Genomic DNA, 27,950 nt, shown 5'->3' on the forward strand with positions numbered 1-27,950 from the left:
AAACGTTTTTCGAGGGAACGCAAAGGTTTTGCGAGGGAATGCAAAATATTTTTTTTTTAAATTCTCCCATCCCAAATTTTTCCCACCACAATGTCCCTTTAGGGGCTCCGTTTGAAACAGCATTTGGAGATTTAAAAATTAATTAAAGCCTTTGTATTAGATACAAAATATCAAGCTAATTGTCATCTGCATACAAATAATCCTTTTCTCAAAACTTAAGTTCACTCAACCATTGATGTAGTTTATCACATTAACTGTGCAAGTGTCCCAATACATTTTGTCTTATTTAAAACAGTATATCTATTTTTATAATTTAAACTTGTTTTTTTTTTCTTGTAAATTGAATTTTTAATTTCTGCAATGTCACTTTAGTTTGGATATTTTGCATGTAATGCTATACAATTGATACATTTTAATTGTGGCTTATGTGTCCAAACACGTTTTGGGGTCACTGTATTGGTCCATTTCTAGGAACTGCACCTCAAGGGGAAAAATAATAGAAGTTTTAGAAGATTTAAATCATTTTTAAAGTTTTGGTCAGCAAAATTTCCCTTCGTTTTCCCTTCAAACATTTAATTTATTTCCTAGACTTTGCGGCATCTGCAAAAAAAATTTAAAAAAATCTTTAAAACTCATAGACTTATACATTTCCACAGCTCATATTGTTTTTTGTCTTCTGAAATTTCTTGGAAAGATATTTTTGCTGTTTGTTCAGCAGAACAATCCACAACGCATTTAATAAAAGTCCAATCCACTGAAGAGATATGTCTATCCCTCACACCCTCGCTTTCATTCCCATTAAAAAGATGGCGAAGATGGCGCTGCTGTGAATAAGGTCTGTTGATGCAATTTAGAGAGTTAATTATATTTTCAATCTGTCAGCTTACCATGGACATTACTGTCTTCATCTTCATCCCTCATATAAACATAATTACACACACTCCGAAAGACAAAGCCAGACAAGCTGCATTAAATTTCTTCTGTACGTTATAATCTGTTGAAGGTTAGTCAGTCCAAACAGCTATAACCTACTGCACAGGAGAAGTTAAATCTCAAAACTAATATATATATCATTTCTCTTCTCTCTCCTTTGCTTGTCATGCACTGCTAATACGGACATCTTCAAAGGCTCAGGTCAGTGCCTCATTCTGTGTTTCTCCCTGTGCATCTGTTGACCCCACTGCCCCCGCTAGCCCCCGTGGCCCCAGCCGTCCTCCGAATAAGAGGAGCGCTAGTGTATTTTGATCATGGGCTGACTGAGATTTGAATTAGTATGAGGTACATTTTCATGTCATCTCTGGCCCTTCGACTGACATTTGAGAAGGATCAGGGGACTTCATTATCCAGCCCAGAGTACCTACATCCTCCAAGAGGTTACAGGAACTGACCTGTGAGCAGCGTAGCTGGTTTATTTTTCTTAAAATATTACCTCCGCTTGAAAGCTAGGCAGTGAAAGTCACCGTGAAGGAGGAACGAATCCTATATTTGTGCTATTTAAAGGAGACACATCATGCTTTTAAATTGTTCCTTTTTACATATAAATCATACATTTGTAGTCTATATAAAGCGGAACTGCAATGCTTGGGTCTGAATTCCTCATTATTATAGCTCCACAGGCCCCTTTTCTACCCCTTTTCTGATGTGCGTCTGAGAGCAACTCGTTTTGGTGCGGTCTCTTTAAATACAAATGAGACACTTCATACCCCGCCCACACTCGGTTCAACTCCACCCCGTTCGGCCATTTTTGTAGTTTGATAGCAGAGATACGATTATCTAGCGCCACAGAAACGTTTTATTCACACGTTATTAACAAAATGTCAACAACGGAAGACTTGTCCAGCCAGCCTTACATGTTCGAGCCAGAGTCGGAGCCGGAGCGAGATGAAAATGAAGACGACGAACCTGTAGAACAACGTCTTCATATGGATGTATCGCAATGGTGTGTACTGTATTTACACATGAAACTTTGGTCTTCCGACCTTTTACCACTGTGTCGATTTATTTTGATTAATATGTGCGAGGGAGAGAGAGCAAGACAGCGTCTAGTTTGGAGACGGTGATGTCTTGTTTACACTTTCGCCTGGCTCTGAAGAGAGAGAGTGAGCGCGCGCACGACCGGGTCTCTCTCTCTTTGCTCGTTCTTTCAGTTAAACATGCGTCCTGTAACAAGCGCGGCAGTTCATCTACATTAGACGGTGTAATGAAGCGTGTGGGTTACTACATCCAACAACCGAACATTTTAACTTACCCTCTCGTAACTTCTGCATCCTTTAGCTTGGACTACAAAATTGCAGCGAGAAATAAAAATGGCGGATTGCTCGAAGTGTTGGGCCGGAAGTCAATGTCCTTATTTGGCAGTTCCGCTGCAAATACTGAGACGTAATAGTTCAAAAAACGTCATAGATAACAGAAAAATCGGAACAGGTTGAAAAATATGACCAAAACAGAATATAAAGATATCAACGAAGCACCTGAAGAGAATAATTTCATATTTTCTGTACTTCTAAACACTCACAACAAAATGCATTTAAGGGCTAAAAAAGTGCATTTGGCATGATATGTCCCCTTTAAAGAGCAGATTGGAGCGTTTATTTGAATGAGCGCCTTCTTTGCATTGTAAAAGTCAGACGACAGGTTGGATGTTTATAGTAGCTTTATAGGAAAAGTGTAAGGCACGCTGTAAAACTGACTTTCCCTGTTAATTGCTTTTGAATAAAATCATTTGCTGCTGATGTTGAGTGTTGCTCCATTTATGATTGTTTCTTAACGTGGCAATTTCATTTTTTGATATTGTCATGTCTGTAGAACTTGATATTTGTCTATGTTAATGAAATTAGCCCTTTTTTAATGCTTCAGTAGATTTATTGCCAATTTCATTCATCATCTTTTCACTCACTTCTGACGTCTTGAGCATCGTCTTAATCATTTGATTACTGTAATTGGAAATTCAATGACACTCATTAAAAGAGAGGAGAGGAGACGCGGAGAGACGAGAGGAGTCTAGAGGAGAGGGCTGATGGGGCTTTTAGCAGCTGCAGGGCCAGATGGGATATTTTGAGAGGGTGCGTTTAGGTGCGTGTGTATCCCCTTCGGGAGGAAGCCATAATTTTACAGTCTCAGTTGTTCACTGTGTTTTCATAAGGCATGTTGTTACAGAGTTTGTTGGTTTTAATGCCAAGTATTTTATAACTGCAGTGTTTGGCTTCTGGACTCATTTGTAAATGAAATCATGTCTACTGAAGTGAATAAGCAGGAGAACATCAAAAAGCCTGCTACAAGCATCTCGCCAGTCATCCGCCATCTTTACAACCTGAAGAAATGGGAGCATAATGAGAATAGACACACATCTGACGCAAATGAAAACAATGCTGTGAGAGACTGAGGACAACATCATGTGGCATTCATTTGATATAAAATAACAGAAACAGAATAAGCAACAAGTGTAATGTTTGCAAGGCTTGATTTTGTTGAAAAGAAATCGACTGGATCATGAAAAGTGGGTATTTTGTGGGGCCAAATCTGAATTCAAGTTTATAGTGGATTGTGGAGGACTATTCTCCTCCTTAAACAAACCTGAATTTTTGACCATGGAGGTTAAAGGTCAAGCTATTTGGCTACTGTAGAGTTCCTCCAGGATTAATACAAATTCAACCAAATGGTGCACTATTTGTGTGCCAAACAGTTTAAATAAAGGTGTTGTAAAAAGAAAGAAAAGTTCTGATTTGAGGCAGGCCCATTTGTAATAATAATATTCCTAAGTGATCCCTCCAAGCATTAATCACTGTTTTTCCAACCTGTTCACTTTAAAACTGCATGAGAGAATTTTCAGAGGCTTTTTGTTAAGCACAGCAAACAAGATGAAGGTTTATGGGCTAGAGGTTCATTGTTTGTATACATAATGCTTAATATAATGAGAATTAATCCTCATAGTCTTATCCTCATAATGCCTGATTTCACCAGTAGATTAAAGTACATTATTTTATGCGCATTTAATATTTCAAATGAATGAAATTACTGACAATACAAATTAAAGATGTAAAAAATTGCAAAAACAATATTACAAAAACAGAGAATAACAATTGATTATAGTAAGTAAACTTTGTCTGTCAGTAATACCAACTACAGTATATATAATATATATATATATATATATATATATATATATATATATATATATATATATATATATATATATATATATATATATATATATATGATTATTGGTGGATTTTAATTAATGCAAATAAACACAAAAATGCAATTTTTGAGAAAAGCCATTTCAGTCAAAAGCTAATTCCGTCATTTTGGGCCCAAACAAAAAAATATATATATCAGGAAAAGAGTCGATTGAAATCCTGGTGGGGCTTACTGGCAAACATTTTTTTCCCAGCTTAGGTGAATAAGAAGTGGATAAAGTTATTACAAGAAGACTATTGAACAGACTGTACTTCCATCCCTCACAGCTTTGTTTTTGTTTGCATCAGATTAAAGATGGCGTCTACTCTGACTAATGTCTACAGGGAATCTCATAAATATAAAAACGATTTACAAGATTGCTTACATTTCTTTTTGAATATATTCCAGCTTTTCTGGTTCACTTTAACCACCTGGATGTGTGAACAATCATCAAGCTTCAAAATTTGAATGAATTTTGCTGCAATCATTTGATTATGGCTGTCTCTGTGTGTCTGTAGGTGTATGAGGCTGTACCCTGTCAAAGCGAGTGTGGTCAGTACGAGTGGGTAACAGGCCCCTGGTCAGTCTGCACAATCAACACAGTGGACGAACTGCCATCCTGTGGAGAGGGTGTCCAAAGCCGCAAGATCCGGTGAGCAAGGACACGTTCTTACAGAGTAAACCCCATCACAGATGCTTCTCTTAGGGGTCACGACCCATTCCGGTCTGCCACCCTTGTCCTCCACATCCTCATTCTGTTGTTCTTTCTGTGTGACAGGTGTGTGAGGCGTGTTAGTGGGGATCCGGTTAGCAGTGTGAACGAGACCCTGTGTGACCAGGAAGAAATCCCTCCCCAAGCTCAGACCTGCGTCCTGCCATGCCCTGATGACTGTGTGATGTCCCAGTGGAGTCAATGGAGCACCTGTTCAATAGTAAGACGTCCTTTTTGTCTTGTGCTGTATCCTGAAGGCACAATTTTAAAATTCAGCAACATTGTTAGCTGACCCTGATGCATAGACCAGCATACAGAGGCCCCAAAATGTATTTGCACACTTTTGGATTATTAAGCTAAGAGAGCGATAAGCAGATAATTATTTTCATGTTATGGCTGATAACTGATAAACAGCATATATTTACACTACCGTTCAAAAGTTTGGGGTTGGTAAGACGACTTAATGTTTTTAAAAGTCTCTTATGCTCACTAAGACGACATTTATTTGATCAAAAATACAGTAAAATCAGTAATATTGTGAAATATTAGCCGCTTTTCCACCGTCTAACCAAACCTTTCTCATTGCTTAACTTAACATCGTGTGCCGATCCGGCCCAGCCGGTACGGATATGGTTTAATTAATTTTCCACTGTGGGGGCTGATAACGGAGCTCTTTGGAATGTAATACAAATACGTCATGCGTTTTCACTACACGCATTCTGATGCACGAATTCCGGGCCGAGAGCTTTTTGTAATCGTGCCGTACCGTACCAGTTTCCTCAAGTGGAAATATAACCATAACTATTCCTTGCCATTCTTAGAGCCGTTCTGCCCGACGGTGGAAAAGCGGCTTTTGTTTACGATAAAATAAGTGAGAAACATTCTGTATTATTATCAATGTTGAAACCAGTTGTGCTGATTGATATTTTTTGTGGAAACTGTGATAAAAAAAATAAAAAAAAGGATTCTTTTATGAATAGAAAGAATTGAAATGTAAATATTTTGTAACTATGTTAGCCTTTATGGTCACATTTGATCAATTTAGTACATCCTTACTGAATAAAAGTATTAATTACTATTAATACACATTTAATTAATCAGTGTTTGGCAGAAGCATCTTTACCAATAGCTAACTGCTTCAAGAACAGCAACGTTAGTACCTCACTACTGAGAAATGTCATATAACCTTTCAGCTGTGAAACTATTTTACTGATAAAGTCGTGGGGCAGTGCTGACAAGAAGTTTGTGCGCGCTTGTATCTTTCCATGTGTGGGAGTGTGTGTCTGTACAATATGTGTATGGGAGAGAGAGAGAGAGGGAGAAACAGAATGCTTTTAAAATGTAATTTCATGGGAAAAACGTGGAAATAGTTTGACATTATATATGTATGTATGTCGTTATATATATATTTGCTTGATCATTGTGGGTTTTGGTTCATTTGCTGTTGTAGGCTGTAAGGACCTTGTAACTGAAATTGTTTGGCGAAGTGATATTGAACTATAATGCGGTCGAGACCTGCCTGGAACTACTTTAGCTGTGCATTTACTGAAAAATAATTGCACACCTTAGAGCGTTCGTCAACCAATCTGAATAATGTATTTAACCGTCCTGGAGCATAACTGTTAATAAAATATATTGACCAGTACTACATTTCCATTATCAGACCAAACTGGTACCAATATAATGTATGCATCTCTAGTAAAGTGTATTTTCAGTTTTCAGTTAGTCCGTTATCCTTAAGTTCACACATGTATCCCAGCAGATTAACACATTAACTGTGGTCAATTTGATCAGCATAAACTAGCATAGAGATTCATACTGCTCTAAGCTGTTTTTAGAAAGATTGCTGTGTTGATTTTTTGTAGGTGAAAATTATGCACTGGTGTTTATGAGCTCATAAAAATATGCCTCTTGAGAGATCATTTCTGTCTGTGAATTAAGAACAGAAACGTTTTACAGTACATTTCTGCAAGATTCTTTCTCAGCCCGGGCCATGACATAAGACAGTGTCAAGATGTTTTGCATCCATTTGAATATTTCAAATTAATGCTGCCTCGCAAGTCAAATCTTCATACAGTTCTCCAGAGTTCCTGCGGCGAAATATCAAACGGTGAATATGGAGACAAGTGAAATCAGTATGCAGATGAACCTCCAGTAGTAATGAAGCATTTGTTATTCTAATTAATGTTGTGCATAAAAAGTTACCCTAGATACAATTTGCCATCGGGCCACTGACTCATTGATGTGCAAACAGCTCTTCAATTCGCACTCAACAAATCAGAAACAAACTGGATGAGTTATCCTGGCTCGGCCCAACCTACACAAGACTGCCAAGCCATTTCAGCATAATTTGGTCTCTACGCTAATCACATTAGATTGCAATTCTACCTTGTACGGTTTCAGTTCCAAGCAATGTTTGTTCTCTTTGCTTTGTCAAAGCGCTCAGCCAGCATGCCGAACATGTCAAACACCAGTGTTCGGTGATTGAGCTTGTTTAATTGGTTTCAGTTTTACATAATTATGAAATGTTCCCAAAAAACCTGGGTGCACAGTTATATGGCACGAGCCGAATAGAGCTCATGCTGATGATCTCCCTCCCCAATAGTGAGATACATGGACGTGGCCAGCTAGCCGTTTAAAGGGTCTCATTAGTGTCTGACATTGATGGAGATGCAGATTAGTTGCTGCCTGCAGCCTAACAGCTTCTAACAGTGCACTTAGCATTGCAAGACCATGTGGCTGCCTGACTGCTGTGTTTTTTTTTGTTTGTTTTTTCACAATGCAGCCAGTGTGACACCGCACAGCAGGAACTTGCCCATGTATATGCATTTTTTTTAAATAGTGTGCTTGGTGTCAAAGCCCCCATTGACAATTTAACTGTATTTATTTGTAGCCATGTGACGAAAGCACAGCGCGGATGAGGACGAGACACATGCTGCGCCCCCCGGTGGCCGACAGAGTGTGTCCAGACAGTAACCAGACAGAGCCCTGCAACCTCAACAGCACCTGCTTCAATTATCACTACAATGTCTCCAGTGGGTTTCTCTCATTCTGCTTGACACAACATTGAATATGACTTGGGCATCTAATGACTGTTGCGGGACAGGTTCACTTCAACAGCACATTCTAAAGCAGTGGTTCTCAACCTTTTTCACACTCAAAGGCTATGTAACACAAGAAATATCTGGTATTTTTGCTGTAATTATGACACACATGCATCTATTGATAAAAGTGGCAAAAAGGACAAAGAGAACTTACAAGGACAGCTTCCCTAGGGCAATCTGATAAAGTGCCTTTATCAAGAACACAATGATTGCTCAGGGATCTGCCCTTGCAAGGTTCTAACCGGCAATCTTTTGGGCTTCAGTCCAGATCTTTAACCAGCAGGCTACCCCAGCCATAGAAGGAAAACCTTCCAGTTGAGTACTGGGAGATACTATCCACTGTAGTACTAATGGGAACATGACTACATTTTCCCTCACAATTGCAGGTTCTTATTAGATATGATGTCTAGGGTGAGTTTCCAGTTCAAGTAAGATGAGGGCTCGTACTCTTCCTCTCTCCTTTATGTTGCTCTCTCGTGAGAATTTGAACTTCTGAACTGATGTAAATTCACTGCTTTAGATTGTCTGGTCCCCTGCAGCCACTCCATGCCATCCATATTGATCTTACCAGGGCATCTGCACATGTGAAGGATCATCCTATAAAGCAGATAGAAACTAATTCTCCAGATAGACCCTAATGAAGGAAATGGGCATGGAGATATGAATGAGATTATAAGCGCTTTCTTGCACAGAGACCATGAAATCGCTGATCATATCAATACTGATACTGCTCCTCGAAGCCATTCGACTGATTTAGACAGATTAGCATCATAAAGACGGCCTAACTTCTGCCTTCAGATCACAGTGCGTCTCACTACTCTACTTTGCCATTTCAAAGACATTAGCTTAATCACAATTTGCATATTTCTACGAAAACTACACTATCGTTCAAAAGTTGGTAGGATTGGGGTTGGTAAGATTTTTTTAATGTCTCTTAAGCTCACAAAGGCTGTATTTATTTGATCAAAAATAAAGTGTTATTGTGAATTATTAGTTTAAAATAACATTTTTTTTTATTTTTTTTTATTTTTATGTGATTTATTCCGAATTTAGCATCATTACTCCAGTCTTCAGTCACATGATCCTTCAGAAATCATTCTAATATGATGATTTGGTGCTCGAGAAACATTTCTTAGTGTTATCAAAGCTAAATATTTGTATGTAACCTGTGATAATTTTTTCATGATTCTTTGATGAATAGAAAGTATTATTTGAAATAGAAATACTTTGTAACATTATCAATGTTAATGTTAAATAAGTAATTTCTTTAAAAAAAATATATAATACTGACCCCAAACTTTTGAATAGTAGTGTACATAAATATGGAGTGGGCCATTATGACAGTATTAAAAAATCCTACAATTTTATAGAATTGCGTCTTGATATAGCATCAGACAACACGAGGGGTTGTGTACAATATCAAAATTTGTATGTTTGAGTGTACTTTGATGAAACACACTACTCCTGATGTTGCATATAATGTAGAATGGATAAGTATGCAGTATGCACACTGTTATTCAGTCATGAATAGACATTCATAGGAATTGAAATGCTGTGTACAGAAATGTGAAATTAGATTGACGCTTTGCTCTGACATTTCCTGTATGTGTGTGTGTTTTTGTACCCTTTGGTTACGGGTCAGGCTGGAGCACCTGTCAGTTGAGCGAACATGCCATCTGCGGCCAGGGCACGAGGACACGACTCTTAGATTGCGTCCGCAGTGATGGCAAAGTGGTGGATTTGAGTGTGTGCGAGGAGGTAACCTTCATTTCCTGCCACTCCTCTCAGAACAAGTGTTCTCTGAGGGGGAATTAAGCACTGTGGGATTGTATTATGTCCTTCAACTGCATGCACTGCAAATCAGCCATGACTGTCCATTAACTCCCTACAGTATTGCTCCATATCCAGAAAATGATTCTTTCATTGAAGTCTTTTACAGTAATAGCCCCTCATTGGCTCACAGTTGGTTCATCAGACAGAGATTGTGTGTGGTGAGGGGACATGGGGTTAATGCCTGTCCCGCTGTTTTAGCTGGGCCTGCCTCAGCCGTGGAGACTGGCGATGAACTGTGTGGTGGACTGTCCCTTTAACTGCATCCTGTCTGACTGGGCGCCCTGGACGGAGTGCTCACACACCTGTGGCAGTAAAGGTGAGTCACAGCATGTAATTATACATAAGAAGAAGCCCATTGCTCTGAGTGTACACTGTTGCATAAAGCAGGGGTCTGCTAACGTTTTATGTCAGGAGCCCCCAAATATAATGATCCCCTTGCGACGGAATTATGATCCCTTTTTAAAATATATAATGCATTAAAAAAAAGGTTTCTGTGTGAGAAAAATAGTGATGTTATAAAGACAGCCTGTTGTTGGCTTTTATATTAGCATTGTACTAATAATAATAATAAAAAAAATGCTTTTGATTCAATAATACATGTAATAAAAGTGAAAAAACCTGATTCAATTTAAATGTGCACTACAGTTCAAAAATTTGGGGTCAGTTAGATTTAATCTTTTCAAGAAATTGACACTTTTATTCAGCAATGATGCTTTAAATTGATGGAAAATTTAAGTCAAGTTCAAAATGTAAATCTATATCAGATAAATTCTGTTCTTTTGAACTTTCTGTTCATCAAAGAATCCTGAAAACCATGATCGCGGAATCCACAATTCATTACCATTTTAAACTTATTTTTTTTTAACTGTGATAATAATAAAAAAGACTGGAGTAATAGCTGCTGAAAATTCAGCTTTGCCAACAAAAGAAAAAAACTATTTTAAAATGCCCCTATTATGCTTTTTTGAATATTACCTTTCATGCAGTGTGTAATATAGCTGTAAATTGTGAATGTAATAGGTCTGCAAATTTTTAAAGATCAAAGTGCACGACAAATAAAGTTATTGTCTCCTAAAAGAAATAATCGATTCTGAACAGCTGAAACGAGTCGTCAACAATTCCAGTCTCATTTCCGTAACATATCTACTTTGGTTTGTAACAAATTTGCACAATGTCAGCCTATGGTCTTCATTGGCTGCCAGCAAACTTTCTTTCAAAAACCTTAAAAATCTTTTGAATGGCAGTGTATTTTTTATAGCACTTTAGGTACAATAAATAAAATTCGCCTTACCATGACTGATTTTGCATTTGACTCCAAACATATACAGACTGAATTTCATAATTTCTAAAATTGCATATACTGTAAATTTAAGTGCTTTTTGCAGAAGTCAAAAAACCTACTGTAAGTTGAAGCCCAAAACAGCTATCATTTCAGTTTTGAAGAGCAATCAGAACTATTAAGAAGGATCATGGGGAAACATGCATGCAAATTACAGTTCACAATAATATTAAATGTTCTTGTGCAGCTGACATATTTTCATTTGCATGCAACCCACAGTAACCCACAAACCTTTACACTCGAGTTCCATGGAGATAAACACTCTGCTTGCTCTTGGCTCACACTATCAGGTGGTGTGCATTTACTTTGCATTCATTAACATGCCATGTCGGAATCCCTTTTTAATTATGGATGTTATGTCATGAATCATATTTAAGGATCGGCTTACAGGTTAATGACTCTTGGTTATGAAACCCTTGCTTTCCTGAACACGCCAAATGATTTATCAGTCAAAGGGAAATATTTATTTTATCCATTAGTGTTCTCAAAATTGCAATTTTTAATTCAGAGTTTATTGCCCTGTTTGGCTGATTGAACGGTGTCATTGCTTGATGCAATAAAAAAATAGGCTAATTACTACTCTTGAGAGCAGCCCGGGTCCCTATTGCTCAAATGACACAGCTCCTTAGGAGTTCAGCTGACTTCTCTCTTAATAAGAGACGTTCAACACAATATTCATTCATTTTCATTCAGCTATCAGCTTCCTATCTCGGGCCAGGCAGTTTACTTTTTAAATCCAAAGGGATTTCTCCAGGCATTGCAAACAGGAAGTTCTCAGCATGTTTTTGCAAGCTGTGAGGGCTGGAAGAAGAGAATTTTTCTGTCTGTGTCAAAGCAGTGTTATCTCTTGTGCACCTCGCTAGGGACCGAGAGTTTGGGGTTCATTATCTGTTGTCTATATACATAGAAATTGAATGCATCTGGCAGTGGAGCTCAGGAGACCCAAACAATTCTGTGCTTTTCTCTTTTCTTTCTTCTTTCTAACACTCATTTCTCCCTATTCCTGCCTCAACCCTTCCGTCTCCCTACAGACTCAAGTAGAAATATTTCCACTGTCATATCACGTCATTTTAAGGGCTTCCTCATCTGGCTGGAGTGCTTCTGTTTTAATGAATGACGTCCTTGAAGCGGCCAGCTGTAGAGGCAGTTCTTGAAGGCAGCATTTGATGAGCAGTTATGTTGTGCTGTGAATGTAATTTCAATTTTGTTTTTTTGTTTTTGTTTTTCATGTTTAATGCTCAACTGGAAGGAGGGCTTTTTACTGTCAAACTAACTGGAGTGCAATTCAGTTAAGATGTACATTGCTGAAGTGTCTGTATTTTTGTCTGAATGTTTTTGTCTGAAAAGCCTTTTATTTGCCTTTCGAGTACCCTGCTAGAATCTCATGGTCATCATCTTAAAATCCCATAATGCTTTTTATCTTAACCCCGTCATTCCATTAAAATAAGTGAGGACAGTGGATGGTAGATGTTGTGTTGGAAAAGGAAGCCCCTACCTTGTTCTAAGCTTCAAGACTACCAGTTCCCATGTGTATTGAGAATGTTCTGTTCTAGCCAACGCTAATGTGTTGTCAAGCAGGCCGAGAGGTGTCATAGGGACCTTCTATATGTCCCTGCTGTGTTAAAAGGGTTAGTTCATCATGTCATTCTGTGGAGCACAAAAGTAGATTTTTTGCAGAATGTACAAACTGTACCTTTCCATACACAATGAAAGTGAATGGTGACTATGTGCTGTCAAGCTCCTATAAGTATTATTGTGCACTGTGCAAAATACCAAGTCTTATGATGTCGTATGATAAGATGTGTGTGAGGAACAGAAAGAAATTAAAGTCATCATTCACTCGAAATCTTTCTGTCCTCCATTACTCTCAAATCTCATTAGCATTTACAGGTGTTTCTGTACCTTTGGACACGTAGAAAAACACTTTAAATAACACCGTTATTGTTATATGTATATATGTACAGTTACAGTTATATGTATTGTGTTTAATGCATTCTTTTCTTTTGTGAAAATGACAGTCATAGAAATGTTTAAATTAATTTCAATATTTTTTTTCAGCAGCTTATTTTTTTTTTCACAGGACAAGAAATCCTTTTTATGTGCCACATTTTAGAATCATTGTTAATGGTTCAATAGCTTCACATGTAATAAAAAAATGCGAATTAATTTGTAGAACTATGGTACATTTACAATATCACCTGATTTGAATATATTCATTGGAAAGAAATCTGTTGCCTCCAAATTGATTATAGATCATAAAATGTTATCTTAATTTTTATATATCCTAATGATATTAAAAACATTTGTCAGTTTGCCAGACATCACTAAATATAATGCTGTTCAATTAAAACAAATATGCAATATTAATAATATTTGTTCAACATTTTTAGAAAACTCTTTTGTCTGATTGCATAGCTATTGCATAGCACTGTATGTATCCAAAATAAATAATCTAAATAATATTTTCACAATGTTTACATAATTTGACAAAAAATTATAACTGACACACAATAAAAAAAATATTCAGTACAAAAAAAAACAAAAAAACTTTAGACAAAACTGTTCATTGTGGTGGAAATTATGTCACAGCTGATATTAAATTATAGTTTTAAACATTCTTAAACCGGCCTGGACCAACATGAAATTCATGCCAGTGTAATATGGTTTTTGGGGAATCTCTTAACAAATTACTGTTTCTGTCTATTCCTGCATTGTACAGCTGATAAATATTTCAGCTATTCAACGTGTGAATAATGCATTAATCCACAGCATTGTCCCAAGCTGCTAAAGTGCGCACTAATGCAGGCTTGATGTATTTTTAGCAATGCCATATTTTTATACAGTGCATTCACAGATGTCTCTTCATTTGCGTCTCTGTTGCAGGTGTTATGGCTCGCTCTCGCAGCGTGTTACAGCAGGCTCATGAGGAGGGACGCCCGTGTGCCTCCCAGCTCTCCCAGACCAAACCCTGTCCCATCAGCCCCTGCTACACGTGGCTTGTGAGCGATTGGTCTGCCTGCAAAGTGGAGGTAGATCCTGGGCAAAAATAATTGGAGCTGCATCTATTCTGCATTTACTGGTTATTGCATATCACCTAACCTGAGGGCATTCAATCCATGTTTCATACGATCAAGTGGTGTTGAGACCATCCGCTCGGCATGTCTGTCTGGTACTGGCATAACACTGAAGTTCTTTAATTTAATTTTGTAGAAATTGCATGCGCACATGGCGAGTTTGTTTGTGAGAGAGGAACTTTATGTCATTGAGACGTGAGGTAACTGCTGATTAAAATCATGCTGGGATCCACAGTCTTATCATTAGAGGAGAACAGTGGCAGAGTTCAGATTTTCATCGCCTCTTTTCTGCTTTTCTCTCCTCTCTCTTTTGTATCTGAGAAGGATTTTAATTGTACGTCTCGGGGTTTTGCGCACGTCCCTAGAGTCGTGCTTGCCCAGATCAAAAGCTGTCCTCCTCACAATATGAACAAAAGAAACGTTGCACACTTTTAACATGCATTTATGTGCTTTCTTTGGTGCTTGGTGTGATGGACACTTTCATATTCATAAACATTATTGCATTTCTATGATATGTGCGAGATGTGTGACAACTCAGCTTTGATTTTTATTTGTAGTTTGTATTAGTATTACATATGTTTCTAGAGACAAGCTAAGCCACATATCTGAACAAATGTGATTAGCATAGTTAACATTTGCGATGCAAATTATGTTTAAATGAAAAACAATATGTTTGAATGTAACACATGCAATAACAACAGGAAGAAATTTGATCTTGAGGTTAAACATTCCAAAAAAAAAAAACTTAATGGAAAAGTGAAGGTAAAAGTGTTGTAAGTGAAAACAAAGCTGCAAGAAATCTTTTTTTTATCAGTATTTTTGATTTTTTTTTTGTTGGTATATTTACTTTTTGTACACTTAACATAACGAATTGTTATGTTAAGTGTCATGAAACACAAATATCAGAGTTGAAGGCACCTTAATGTATTTTAAAAATATAATCATATCACTAAAAACTACGAACAACTATCATGAACAAATCAAAAATGCTTTGATAGATTATTCTTCGAAAATTACAAATCGACATTATAACTATAGCTCTGAACAATCTCTGAACAAATGACACACTATTTTACCAAAAAGAATAAAGGCACGTTTTGTTTTTTTTGTAAATTCTTCTTTGGATTTTCAGCGTTCATGATCAGACGTACAGTGTCCTTATTGCACATATATTTCATTTGAAGAAGACAGGATGAAATATGTCCGCATGCACTGTGCTGGTTCATGTTTGGAGCAGGAGAGTATATGAAATATGTCCATGAAAACTTGAAACACGCTTGCTCCGGTCCGAATATGAACTGTGGTCCGCGTTAGTGTTGTCAAACTCATTGCAGCGTTCCGTGCAGAAACCGCTCGCATACGTGTTGTTACATACGTATGAAATATTATTACAGTCATATTTTCCATGTGTTGGTTTTCAATCTCACTGCATCGTGGGGAAAATGCAAACAGCACTTTTGTGCTACTGTACTTAGGAAACACACTTACAACACATGTGTTCAGACTTGGAACAGGCATAGGTGAACGAACAGCTCTGCCTGAAACGTAGTGCGATCTCTGCATAATACAGAACAGTGATTGAATTAAAAGTGTTTGTTCTCATGCATAATGCGGAGAAAATCTCAGAAACTGATGACGTAGATGCATACTCTTCACCACTTATTAACACATTTACCTCACTTTTTGTGTCGTTGGTTCCACTTTGCTTTTTAAATCAGAAGAATGAAATAGCTCCAAAAAATTTGAAAAAATAATCACTATTCCTTTAATAATAAACATAATGAGTGCTATTGTTGTTTTCATTGATGTGCAACCTGTACATACCTTTTAAAATCTCAAAAAATGTGTTTTAGGGTTTCATGGCCCTTTCAAACCCAGTATAAGTTTGCTTTCTTAGAGTCTTTAGGTATTTTTACTATCAAACAAGACAAAAACATTGACAAAGTTATTTTTGCTGTGGACACGTTGAAACATCAGCTGTGTGATCAGGTCACACAGTTCATCAGAAATGCTGAAATGCTGTTTCACTCCCAATGTCAGTCATTTGCAGAGAGGTGTCACTGTAATAAGCTCCTCTGCTTCACTGCTCACCGCTCGTCCAGATTAATGAGTCAGCCGTGTGCTTTTGTGCAGGGAGCAGAATGTGGAGAGGGCACGAGGGAGAGGAACCTGACGTGTGTGGTGCACTGGTCAGACTGGCCGGACAGCCCATACCCTTCTAAAGCGGTGGAGGACGAGAAGTGTGGAGACCGCGTGAGAAAGGAAAGTGAGCAGGAACTGCAGCAGCCGTGTTTCGTCCCCTGTCCAGGTACAACGCTATTCATATACACTATTCGGAGAAACAATTCTTGTACTTTTTGATTTGTTTACATTTTCACTTTTTCTTTTTACATTTACTCACTCAATTAGTTTAACATGATTTATTGTTTCATATCTAGTGTTGAGAAAAGTTACTTTTTAAACTAATGCATTACAATGTTGTTACTTTTTATGGAAAGTAATTTTCAAGTTTGGTCTGGTTTATTCTTGTTTGGCGACAGAGCCCTGACTCTCCTTCGTACTGTCTCTGTGTGAGCGTTTCGAGTTTGCTCAGGCAAATCAAGCACAAAATCATGACAACGCTACATATTTATAATTATATGTACATTTCTACCCTCTCGTATGTGGTTTGTTAATCATTATTGTGTAATATTCTTGAAATTGGGCTCCATCTTGCTTCAAAAATATTTAGCTGAAGTCAGAGCTTTTGTGAGTGGTTTTGTGTGCAGAGCGTGATGTTCGGATCCTGGCACTTAGGTCTAGTTTGTTTTCAGTTTGGTGCTCCAGTTTTTCATCGGCCGTGTGCTTCTCTGTTGTCATGTTCTGTGTGGACACGTAGTCGGTGAGAGTTCTCATTGTGTCAGGTTTTGTTTGAGCACATGGCTTGTGATTGAGTTCACTAGCCATGTGCTCTTGTTTTGTCATGTTTGGTGTGAGCACATGGATGTCATGTTTGTTTCTATGTGCCATGTGCTCTCCTGTTTATTGTATTAACCCTGCCCTTCTTGTTATCAGATTATTAGTTATTTTGCCTCATCTGTTCTTCCTCGTTACCTGCTTTGTTTGCTCCCTATTTATTCTCCTTGTGTTTTCAGTCTTGTGCCAGTTCGTTGTCAAATTTAGGCCAAGTGTCCACCAAAGTGTTTTTAGCCAGCGCTTTTAGTGGGCGCTTGAGAGTGCAATGGCAACACAGCATTCTTTCAGTTGAGATGCTTTACTTGCTATGATACGGAATATATGCGGAAGTGTTACTAGCATCTCATTTCACAGATAGTTTTGTTTCTGTATTGTTTCTATATAAAAATGTCGAAAAGTATTTGCTGAATGTGGCATTTGGCCTGCGTTTGAAGGAGATATCTGCCTATTTCTGCAGATATATTTGTCTATATTTGTCATTGAAAAAGGGAAACCGACATTGCAGGCTGCAGATACACAAACCGTAAACAAAGCAGCGCTTGCTTACCGTTTTGAATATCAATAATGACTTTTGATAACTTTCTTTATTCCACTCCGCTCGTTAATATTAAAATATTCGCCAAGGAACACTCAGGCAAGAAGACGTAAAATTAGAACAGGCTTCTGTCTGTACCGTCTTGACTTCTTTGCTCGCTGTTTTGTTATTATTCTCATGCACTGACTCGTTCACTGAACTGATCTGCCAATCAGAGTTCTCTCTCTCACCTACGGCCTGGCGCCGATTCAACATGCTGAATCAGCCCAAAAAAACACACGCCATCCGACTAGAGTCAACGTTGTGGAACACACCGGAAAAACCAAGTCAACCGACGCTCATAAAAACTGCCCGACTGCCGATTGTCAGCTTGGTGTGTGACGTGTCCCTGGCTTTACTCCTGATTTCTCTCAACATTGAAACAGGAGATGTCAGTCAGTAAATTGGAAAACAAAGTAACTTGCATTACTTATTTGAAAAAGTAACTCAGATATATTTTTTTAAAATATAAAAGTAATGTATTACTCTACTCGTTACTAAGAGTAATATAAAAGTAATCTGATTACGTAACTCACGTTACTTGTAATGCGTTACCCCAACACTGTTCATAACCACTGGAAGATGTTGATCAAGAAATATTTTGTACTGCTACTCACATTTCACTTACTATCCCAGTGGAACTGTCCAAGGAATTAATATCTGTCATGTTCAGTGAGATTACTAGTTGTCAAACTGACAAACTTTCATTTCATGTCTCTTTATTTACCTGCAAACTCACCTTCAGGCTGTTATTGACCTGTGTTAGCCCTACTTCTGTGTCTCTCTTCAAACTGCATATTTATTTTCGTAAATGTGCTGCTTGCTCACAGGAAAGAGCACACGTTGGGAGGAGAGGAAACCAAAGATGTTAGGCCAGTGTAAGAAAGGTACAGACAAAGAAGCGAGCGAGTTAGAGAGGGTAGCATATGGTGTGCGGTGTGCTTTGCTTTATTATATGTTTCGGCAGCTCCAGTGAGGGATGGAAATAGACTGGGTTCATGAAGATGATGGATAATGAGATGCTTGGGTGCACAGATTGTCTCTAATAGCCATCCTGGCTGCAGAATCAAAAGGAAGTCATGGCTGAAGAGCTAGTGTTAGCTTATGCAGTGGCCGTCACAGTGAATCGCCCTCTACTCTGAGGGATTAGGAGGCTCAGTGATGTCTGATCTTCGGTTAAGGAAGTGCTAAATGTTTCTGAACATTAGGTTTCATGACAGGAAAATCTAAATTTGTAGAGAGAAAAAAACACAAAAAATAATTAATAACAAAAAATAATTAATTAATTAATTAATCAATATATTATTATTATTATTATTATTATCATCATCATCATCATCAACACTTGCACTACAGACTATTGTAATACAGACAAGTAGCAGAAAAACATGGTCAAATCAGCTTTTTAAGTTTGAGTCTGTATAGTATCTGTATTTTTAAGTTAAAATCTGTATTATTTTTTTTTTTAAATACATAAACCTTAAAGTTTTAAGTATAATAATTAAGCTAGATGATAATGCTAGCAGCATTTTTGTTTTAGTATTATTTATATCCTATTGTGTTATTTATCATTTTAGTTTAAGTTTTAGTCATTTTGTTGTGCTTTATTTTTATTTCATTTTATATTTTATTTCAGATACATTTCAATTAACAAAAATAATTTTGTATTATTTTAGTTTTAGTTTATCACAGTTTTAAGCTAGCAGTATCTGACAAAGAGGCCTGTGGTATCAATTTTATATTTGGGTACTATACTGTATCCCAAGACTGTTCTACTCAAACTTTTCACACTTGAAATCATACTTTTCACACTTAGTCAAAATAGTTTGTAGCATTCCTTCTCTGCACTTGCTAATTTGACCAGTGAAGTTAATGATGAGTGTCAAGTTATCATGGGATTAATTTAACTAATAGAACCAGAGTTGTGAAATGTGATTTGCCTTCTACAGGAGACTGTCACCTTACAGAGTGGTCTCTGTGGAGTTCCTGTCAGCTGACATGTCTGGAAGGACGTAGTTTCGAGACGGTGGGCCGACAGGCACGTTCACAGGCCGTGGTCATACAAGTGCTGGAGAATCAGGAGAGCTGCCCTCACCAGGTCTTTGAGACGCGTCCATGTAAAGGTACAAACAGTGAAATGTAATATTATATAATACAATACAATATAATATAATGTTATATAGTCTGATGTTTTTGTATGGAAGCCCATTTCTACCAAATAATACAAAATCAATGCATAAGACGTCTCTGTCGCTTGTAATCTCACACACCTTGTGAGTTCAGCTCTACAACAAGACCCTCAGTTGTGTATGAGAAAGTATGTGTGTGTAGTGTGAACAGAGCCTAGGTATCCAGTGGAGGTCTGTGAGGGAATTTTCCAGAGAGTAATGTAAATCAATATAGGTCAAACCAATAAAATATTGTAGTAGGTTATTTGCTAGTAATTATGCACCCTTACTCAGATGATTGGAGTCTTTTGAAAGAAAGGAATTAATGCTTTTATTCAGCAGTGATCCATTTAATTGATCAAATTTAACAGTAAATGCATTTAAAAATGTTACAAAATACTTATATTTTAATGAAATGCTGTTCTTTTTAACTTTCTGTTTATCAAAGTATCCTGGAAAAAAAATGTATCACTGTTTTCACACAAATATTGTTTTCCACAATATTGTTATAAGCAATGTTTCTTGAGCATCAAATCAGCATATTAGAATGATTTCTGAAGGATCATGTGACACTGAAGATGTGTGTATATATTCAAATAGAAAACAGTCATTTTGAGTTGTAATATATTTCACAATATAATTTTCTAATTTTCTCTATCAAATAAATGCAGCCTTGGTGAGCATAAGAGACTTCTTTCAAAAACATTTTAAAAACTTACTGACCCCAAACTTTTAAGTGGTAGTGTATATGATAATTAATGTCATATTATAATCTTTCTGATCAGTAGTTATGTTCATTTTGAATCCGATAGACTGCCACTATTAAATATTTTTAAAAACACTTTTAGTCTTAGTGCAGTCATGCTTGCTCAGAATGTGTGTGTGTGTGTGTGTGTGAGTGTGCATCAGTATATAATGTCTGCGTTCGGCTATTATCACACCTGACTGCCCAGTGCAAGCCTATTGAGTGTCTCTCTCACTCTGTGGGGCTGCAGGAGGGAAATGTCATAGTTACGAGTGGAGGACCAGCGCCTGGAATGACAACGAAAGATCAGTGTGGTGCCAGCGGTCTGATGGGGTCAATGTGACAGGTAGCCCACCTCTTACATTGAGACTGAGAGAATGACAAATATTCTGCACTGACTTCACTTACAGAAAGACAATCAAAAGACCCGTCGACTCCACATGACAGAAAATCTGTAGGCAATGAAAATCCAGTCATCATTTACCTGCCCTCATGTCGTGTCAACCCAGTATGCTGTTATTTTTTACAGTGGAACAAAAAGGAGACTTTTTGAATCTTGATCTTCATACTTGTGAAGTTCATAGTGACCAGAGACTGTCAAACTCCAAAAAGGAGGAGAAAATCACCATAAAGGTACTTGTGCACTGCATTCCATGTCTTCTGAAGGCTTGTGATAGTTTAATGTGATAAACAGACCCAAGTTTGAATTGACGCAGGTTGTACATTAGCTACTACTCAAAATTGTGCGGTCAGTTTTCTTTTTTAAAGAAACATATTTATACTTTTATTCGGCAAAGATGCCTTAAATTTATCAAAAGTGACAGTACAGACATTTATAATCTTATAAAAGATTTATATTTGAAATATATGCTTTTGAACTTTATCAAAGGATCCTGAAATTGTTTTGCATGGTTTTCACAAAAATATTAGTCAGCACAACTGCTTTCAACATTGATTATAATAAATGTTTCTTGAGCACCAAATATATCATCACATTATAATGATTTCTAAATGATCATGTGACACTGAAGACTGGAGTAATGATGCTGAAAATTCAGCTTTGCCATCACAGGGATAAATTATATTTTAAAATGTATCAAAATAGAAATCAGTTATTTTAAATTGTAATAATATTTCACAGTATTACTGTTTTTGCTGTATTTTTGATCAAATAAATGCAGCCTTGGTGAACATAAGAGAACAAAGTTATCACATGGCTTCGAAGACTTGGAATTAAGTGCACAAGTCGTACAGTCACAGACCACTTTTATTGTGCTCTTACTGTCCTCTTTGGAGATTTACAGCCACTATGAAGTCTTGTTGAATGGAAAAGATAAGATACATTTTCCTCGTGTTCCAGTGAGAAAATAACAGCATGTGGGTTTGGAGCAACATGAGGGTGAGTAAAAAATTAACAGAATTGTCTCTTTTTAGGTTGATTTATCCCTTTAACCCTAAACACAGAACCATAGGCTGAAAATTTGTGATGGTAGAAGTAAAGTCTATTGTCATTCCAAAACATGTGGTACATGATAGGAATGAAATTTCATACTCAGGTCCCAGCAATAACAATAGATACCAAAATTGATAATAGTAATAACAATAGAATAAAATAATTAGCAATATAAAAGCATTGTGAATAAATACAAAGTTCTGGCATGAAACTCTAGATGGTGCAGGCTAATAGGTCCTTTAACTCACCTGTTCATAATCACATCATTATATGTAGGGTGCAGCTGATTGGCTCCTGCCATATCAGTAGCCAATGAGCTTGCTGCTCAACCTTCAAATACTTGGGTAGCATTTGCCTTAGCAGTGCAGCACACTTTCAGAAACCCTCCACCTTCCCCAGCTCCACCTGTATCGATTTGTACCGGAAAATTCATGTACGCTATATTGTACAGCAGCAGCATGTCTTACTTGCCCATTACCGTGCCAATTACTCCGAGAGTTGTCATGACAGAACTATACTAATCCATCAGACAAACAATAAATAGTAAATAAATAAATTAGTAATATCCTCCACTTACACACCAAATGCTAAAATAAGCCTAAAATGAAGACTGAAATCAATTAATCACTGCAACCATGTGCGAATAACATTTATTGTTAGTACAGTCATCACACAATGGAGTAGAGTTTAATGCAGCACTATGATGACGAGTTCATCAGTCTCACCGCTTCTATTTCTTAGCCTGGTGGTTCTGGGCCTAATGCTGCGCAACCTCCTTCCTGAAGGGAGAGTGGCAAACAGACCATTTTCTGGGTGAGCAAGGTCCCTCATAATACAAGTTGTACACCTTCTGCATCTGCTGATGTAAATATCGCTTACAGTTGGCAAACCGTGCTTGAAAACCCACTCTAGTGCGCTCCTGTCAGCAACATCCCCACCACACAGTGATACAGGAGGTGAAGACTCTCCCCCCCATTCATCTGTAGAAGGATGTGAGGACTGCAATGCCGAGGCCAGCATGCTTCGAATGTGCAGACGTTGTCTAGGACAGTTTCATAGCACATCCAACATTTTCCCTGTTCTCTCCCTCCATTTCAACAGACGTTATCAATAAACTAACGCTCGTCTGAAAGTGAACAGCAGAAATGTTATAAAACATTGTTTGATTGTGGTGAATTGAACACGCTCCAGATGGCAAGTGTTTAGAGCAAGAACGAAGGCTTTCGGGCTGCGTGAAGTGCTGTAAATAACAGAGAATAGTGATCTTATCTGAGTACGGAATCATCTCGGGCAAATATAAGCTGTGAGAGGTAATCTCTTCTGCTTGAGAAAAGCCCGAACCCAGGGTATTAGTCTCTGATGTTTTGACATGTAATTTTCTATTCCAAAATTACAATCTTCACTGATTGACCAGAAGCTGTGATGGGTCCTTTAAGCCATTAATCAGGTGTGACAGCACTTTTATCTGGCTATCAATAGGGAAATGGCAATAATTACCTCTGTTGTTTCCTGCTGGAAGGGGGCTGCTTTCCACAGAACCGGCCAACCACTGTGCGGCACTGTCACCCTCCCTGCACCAAACCCTTCTCCCACTGCAAGCAGGTAAACACTGTCCTTCCTGTGTGCAAAGATATCATCCTACGTTTGAGACCATTTGTGCTTTGATTGTGCTACCAGCATGATATTCATGTGGTTTGAGGCATTATTATCGTCCATACCTACCCCGAACCCTAAGCCTACCCTTAAAACAATGCAAATATAGTGTTGGTGGCACAATCTGATAGGTAGCATTATTCGTCAGAACACTGTATCTATTTGCATGTTAAACCAACATGTAAATAACAAGACAAAACTCAAGTTATTGACAACCTGTAGTTATTGTTATTAGTTTACTCGTGAAGGAAGGCATTTCAGGCATGTGTAAAATATGTACAATTGCTTCAAATAGAGGACAAAAATATCAAACTCACAAAACGGTACATTGACTGCCACTTGCAGTGCACTGAATGCAACTACATGCAATGCATTCCATGCAGCCACATTTTGATTTCTGCATGAGTGATACAAATATAGATTTTGCCTTAAAGGAATATTCCAGGTTCAATAGAAGTTTAATCGAAAGCATTTGTGGCATAATGTTCATTACCACAAACAATTATTTCAATTCATCCCTTGAGTTACGGCGAGGCACTTAATGGAAGTGAAAATGTGGTGCTTATATTTTTATGAAAAAACATTTAGTTCAATTTTTCTTTTAAACTTTTGTGTTTAGACATGTTTTTTGCAGTCGTTTTAGGCATTATGTTGTCATGTTTGAATTTGTCAAATTGGATATAATACACAGAAAAGATTAGTAAGTGATTTTTGATGTTGTTTAGTCAACACAGATGATCTTAAGTCTTGTGGCTGTATTATTGCAACACTGAGTGCTTTAATGTTTACAGATTGGCCCCATTCACTTCTGTTGTAAGTGCCTCATTGTAACCAGATTTGCTTTTGTATGAAAAGGAGGGATGAATTGAAATGTGAAATTTTTGTGCTAATCAACATTATGCCACTGTAGTTCAATCTCAAGTTGCCTTGAACCTGGGATATTCCTTTAAACGCAGCGGTGTCTTTATGCAGTGTGTACAGTGTCTCACAGCGATACATGTCTGTTTCAGAGCGGTGTGTGTGGCTGCGAGAAGGGCTACACTGAAGTGATGACCACACATGGATTCCTGGATTACTGCACCAAGACCCCCGGTGCCGACAACAAGAAGGCAGATGTGAAGACCAGCTCGGGAAGATTAAAACCAGGCACCACTCAGATGCAGGACTTCTTCGGCGAATGGTCCCTGCAGCCGCTCGGCCCAGGTATTTGAAATGCAGATGAACAGCAGGCTGATGTGGGCCAGTGGAGTGTGGCTTTGAGTTATAGTAGAATATCTGGATGCCTTCATGAGACCCCAGATACAGGCTGATGTAGAACTCCATTTAATGCCTCAGTGTTTATGCCCCATTGGTGCTATGAGAAAAGCATTGGACTGAGTCTCATAACAGCGTGATTTGTATTGCCCATAACTTGACAGACAGAGTTGCTTTATTGCTGGCTAGAGGCCATTTCTGATTAGAACTGAATTTAGCGGCCTGTGGTACAACAACTGTGTGCCGCCAGGTTAGCAGTAGGTGTGTGTTCCAGTCAGATGGAGGACCGAAATTCTGAGAATTGCTAGAACTGTTATCCGCAAAACAAACTTATGTTATTAAATATAAAACGTATTAGATGAATAAATCGATAAACCAGGACTCGACGACCACGCTACATGTCGGAGCACTGCCCATGAAGCTATCGGTTCTGACAAATATATTTTCTTAAATATATTTTGCTTTACATCAACTACTGATTTAGACCTATGTTGTAATGTTTATTAATAACTTCTTAAACCAGGGGCTTTCAAACTTTGCAGTAACATGAGGGACCTGCCAAATACTAATTTGGAGCAAAAATACGTTTTTTTATGGTTTTATAAGTCTCTTCTGCTCACTAAGGCTGCATTTATTTGATCAAAAATACAGTAAAAACTGTAATGATGTGAAATATTATTACGATTTAAAATAAATGCTTTCTATTTTAATAGATCTTAAAATGTAATTTTGTGTCACAAGATCCTTCAGAAATCATTCTAATATGCTGATTTTCTGCTTAAGAAACATTTCTTATTATCAGTGCTAAAAAACGTTAAAATCTGATAACTGCTTACTATTTTTGTGGAAACCATGATACATTTTTTTCAGGATTCTTTGATGAATTTATTTGAAATAGAAATAGACCTATCAGGCGTAACATTATGACCACTGACAGGTGAAGTGAATAACACAACACTATCTCACGACCAATTCGTACGAATTCGTACGAATGATAAAAAGATGGCTAATTCGTACGACCTCACTCGTACGAATTTGAACGATTTGTCTAAACCCACGTGATGGGTAGGTTTAGGGGCGGGGTCAGGGGTAGGTAATTCGTATGAATTCATACGAATTGGGCAATTCGTAAAATATGTACGATTTTGCACAAATCGTACTAATTCGTACGAGTGAGGTCGTATGAATTCGTACGAATTAGCCACCTCGTAGAATTTGTACGTTTTCCTGTGAGATCGGGTTGGAATAACAATGATTTTTTCTTCATCACAGCACCTGTTAGTGGGTGGGATATATTAGGCAACAAGTGAGCATTTTGTCCTCCAAGTTGATGTGTTAGAAGCAGGAAAAATTGAAAAGAGCCAAATTGTTATGGCTAGACGACAACGACAGCTCTTGTCGGGTGTTCCCGGTCTACAGTGGTCAGTATCTATCAAAAGAGGTCCAAGGAAGGAACAGTGGTAAACCGGTGACAGGGTCATGGGCGGCCAAGGCTCACTGATGCACGTTGGGAGCGAAGGCTGGTCCGTGTGGTACGATCCAACAGTAGTTCAAATTGCTTAAGAAGTTAATGCCGGTTCTGATAGAAAGGTGTCCGAATACACAGTGCATCGCAGTTTGTTGCGTATGGGGCTGCATAGCCGCAGACCAGTCAGGGTGCCCATGCTGACCCCTGTCCTCCGCTGAAATGTTCTGCTGAGAAACCTTGGGTCCTGCCATCCATGTGGATGTTACTTTGACACGTACCACCTAGCTAAGCATTGTTGCAGACCATGTACACCCTTTCATGGAAACGGTATTCCCTGGTGGCTGTGGCCTCTTTCAGCAGGATAATGTTCCCTGCCACAAAGCAAAAATGGTTTAGGAATGGTTTGAGGAGCACAACAACGAAGGAAGGTGGTCATAATGTTATGCCTGATTGGTGTATGTTGTAACATTAATAATGTCTTTACTGTCCCTTTTTACCGGTTTTGGTCTTAACCGTTTTAATCACAAATCACTGGTCAGGAAATTAGCAAAAATTGCACGAATACTGTAGATAAAGTAACTTAGCACAGAATAGCCTTCCCCAACTTGCAGACAGCTTTTTACAGGAAGAAGAGTGAGTGTTGTTCCACTCAATGTTAATGGCTTCAAACAGTTCATGAGTAGCTGGAAAATGTATCCCAGTTCATTTGAGTTTAATGTGAGACCAAGTATTCACTATAGGGTTCAAATCTGGACTCTGACCAAAAAATAACATCTGATCATTCCTCTAACAACTTTTCATTTGTGGGAAATATGCCATTCTGCAATATTTTCCTATACTCCAAAGCATTAAATGACTTTTCACTGTGAAGTAGCTCATCAATCCCAGCAGCTAAAAAGTCTCCCCACACAATGACATCTTCCTCCATATACTTCACTGTGGTAGAGATGCATTTATTATTATATTTATCACCAGATATTAGAAGACACCGCTCTGGTGCATCACCATAGACTTGTGTTTTTCCGAGACAGCAATTGCTTCTTAAGTAGGGCATTTGCTTAAATTTTTATAATATCCTGACCAATAATTTGTGGTTAAAACAATCAAAAGCTTAGTGTTTAGGCCCATTTCGTGCTAGGCCCATTTTTTTGCCCATGAGTGTACTGTGAACATCAGTAATGGCTTTGTAATGTAAGAACCATTCCCAAGTAACATGGTCCTTTATACATTTTATAGGCCAGACTTAAAATGCAACACTCGGTTTTATACAATATGTAACCGAAGTTCCTTGCTCCATCTCTCTATTCACCAGTGGGATTCTTTGCCTGAATTAAAGTTATTATAAAGTGTTACCAAACTTAGCAAGATGATCTTTTCCTAAGAGTAGTTTTTGCATCATCCATTGTGAGTCTCAAAGGATTCAGGCCTGTTGCTGTAGGAGA

General features: G+C 37.8%; 1 protein-coding gene across 2 annotated transcripts in view; it reads left to right on the forward strand.

The window, feature by feature from the left end:
- thsd7ba (thrombospondin, type I, domain containing 7Ba) overlaps positions 1-27,950 on the forward strand; it is a 300,128-nt gene that overhangs the window by 268,962 nt on the left and 3,216 nt on the right. For both annotated transcript variants that reach the window (XM_084123090.1, XM_084123089.1), the window contains 11 exons: positions 4,695-4,828; positions 4,955-5,108; positions 7,782-7,923; positions 9,635-9,750; positions 10,024-10,141; positions 14,048-14,193; positions 16,372-16,546; positions 19,717-19,890; positions 20,931-21,026; positions 23,653-23,735; positions 24,797-24,989. In XM_084123090.1, coding sequence (XP_083979216.1) covers positions 4,695-4,828; positions 4,955-5,108; positions 7,782-7,923; positions 9,635-9,750; positions 10,024-10,141; positions 14,048-14,193; positions 16,372-16,546; positions 19,717-19,890; positions 20,931-21,026; positions 23,653-23,735; positions 24,797-24,989 — 1,531 coding nt within the window. The remainder of the gene's footprint in view (positions 1-4,694; positions 4,829-4,954; positions 5,109-7,781; positions 7,924-9,634; positions 9,751-10,023; positions 10,142-14,047; positions 14,194-16,371; positions 16,547-19,716; positions 19,891-20,930; positions 21,027-23,652; positions 23,736-24,796; positions 24,990-27,950) is intronic.

The sequence above is a fragment of the Abramis brama genome, assembly GCF_963993115.1.
Source record: "Abramis brama genome assembly, chromosome: 8".
Classification (NCBI taxonomy): Eukaryota; Metazoa; Chordata; class Actinopteri; order Cypriniformes; family Leuciscidae; genus Abramis; species Abramis brama.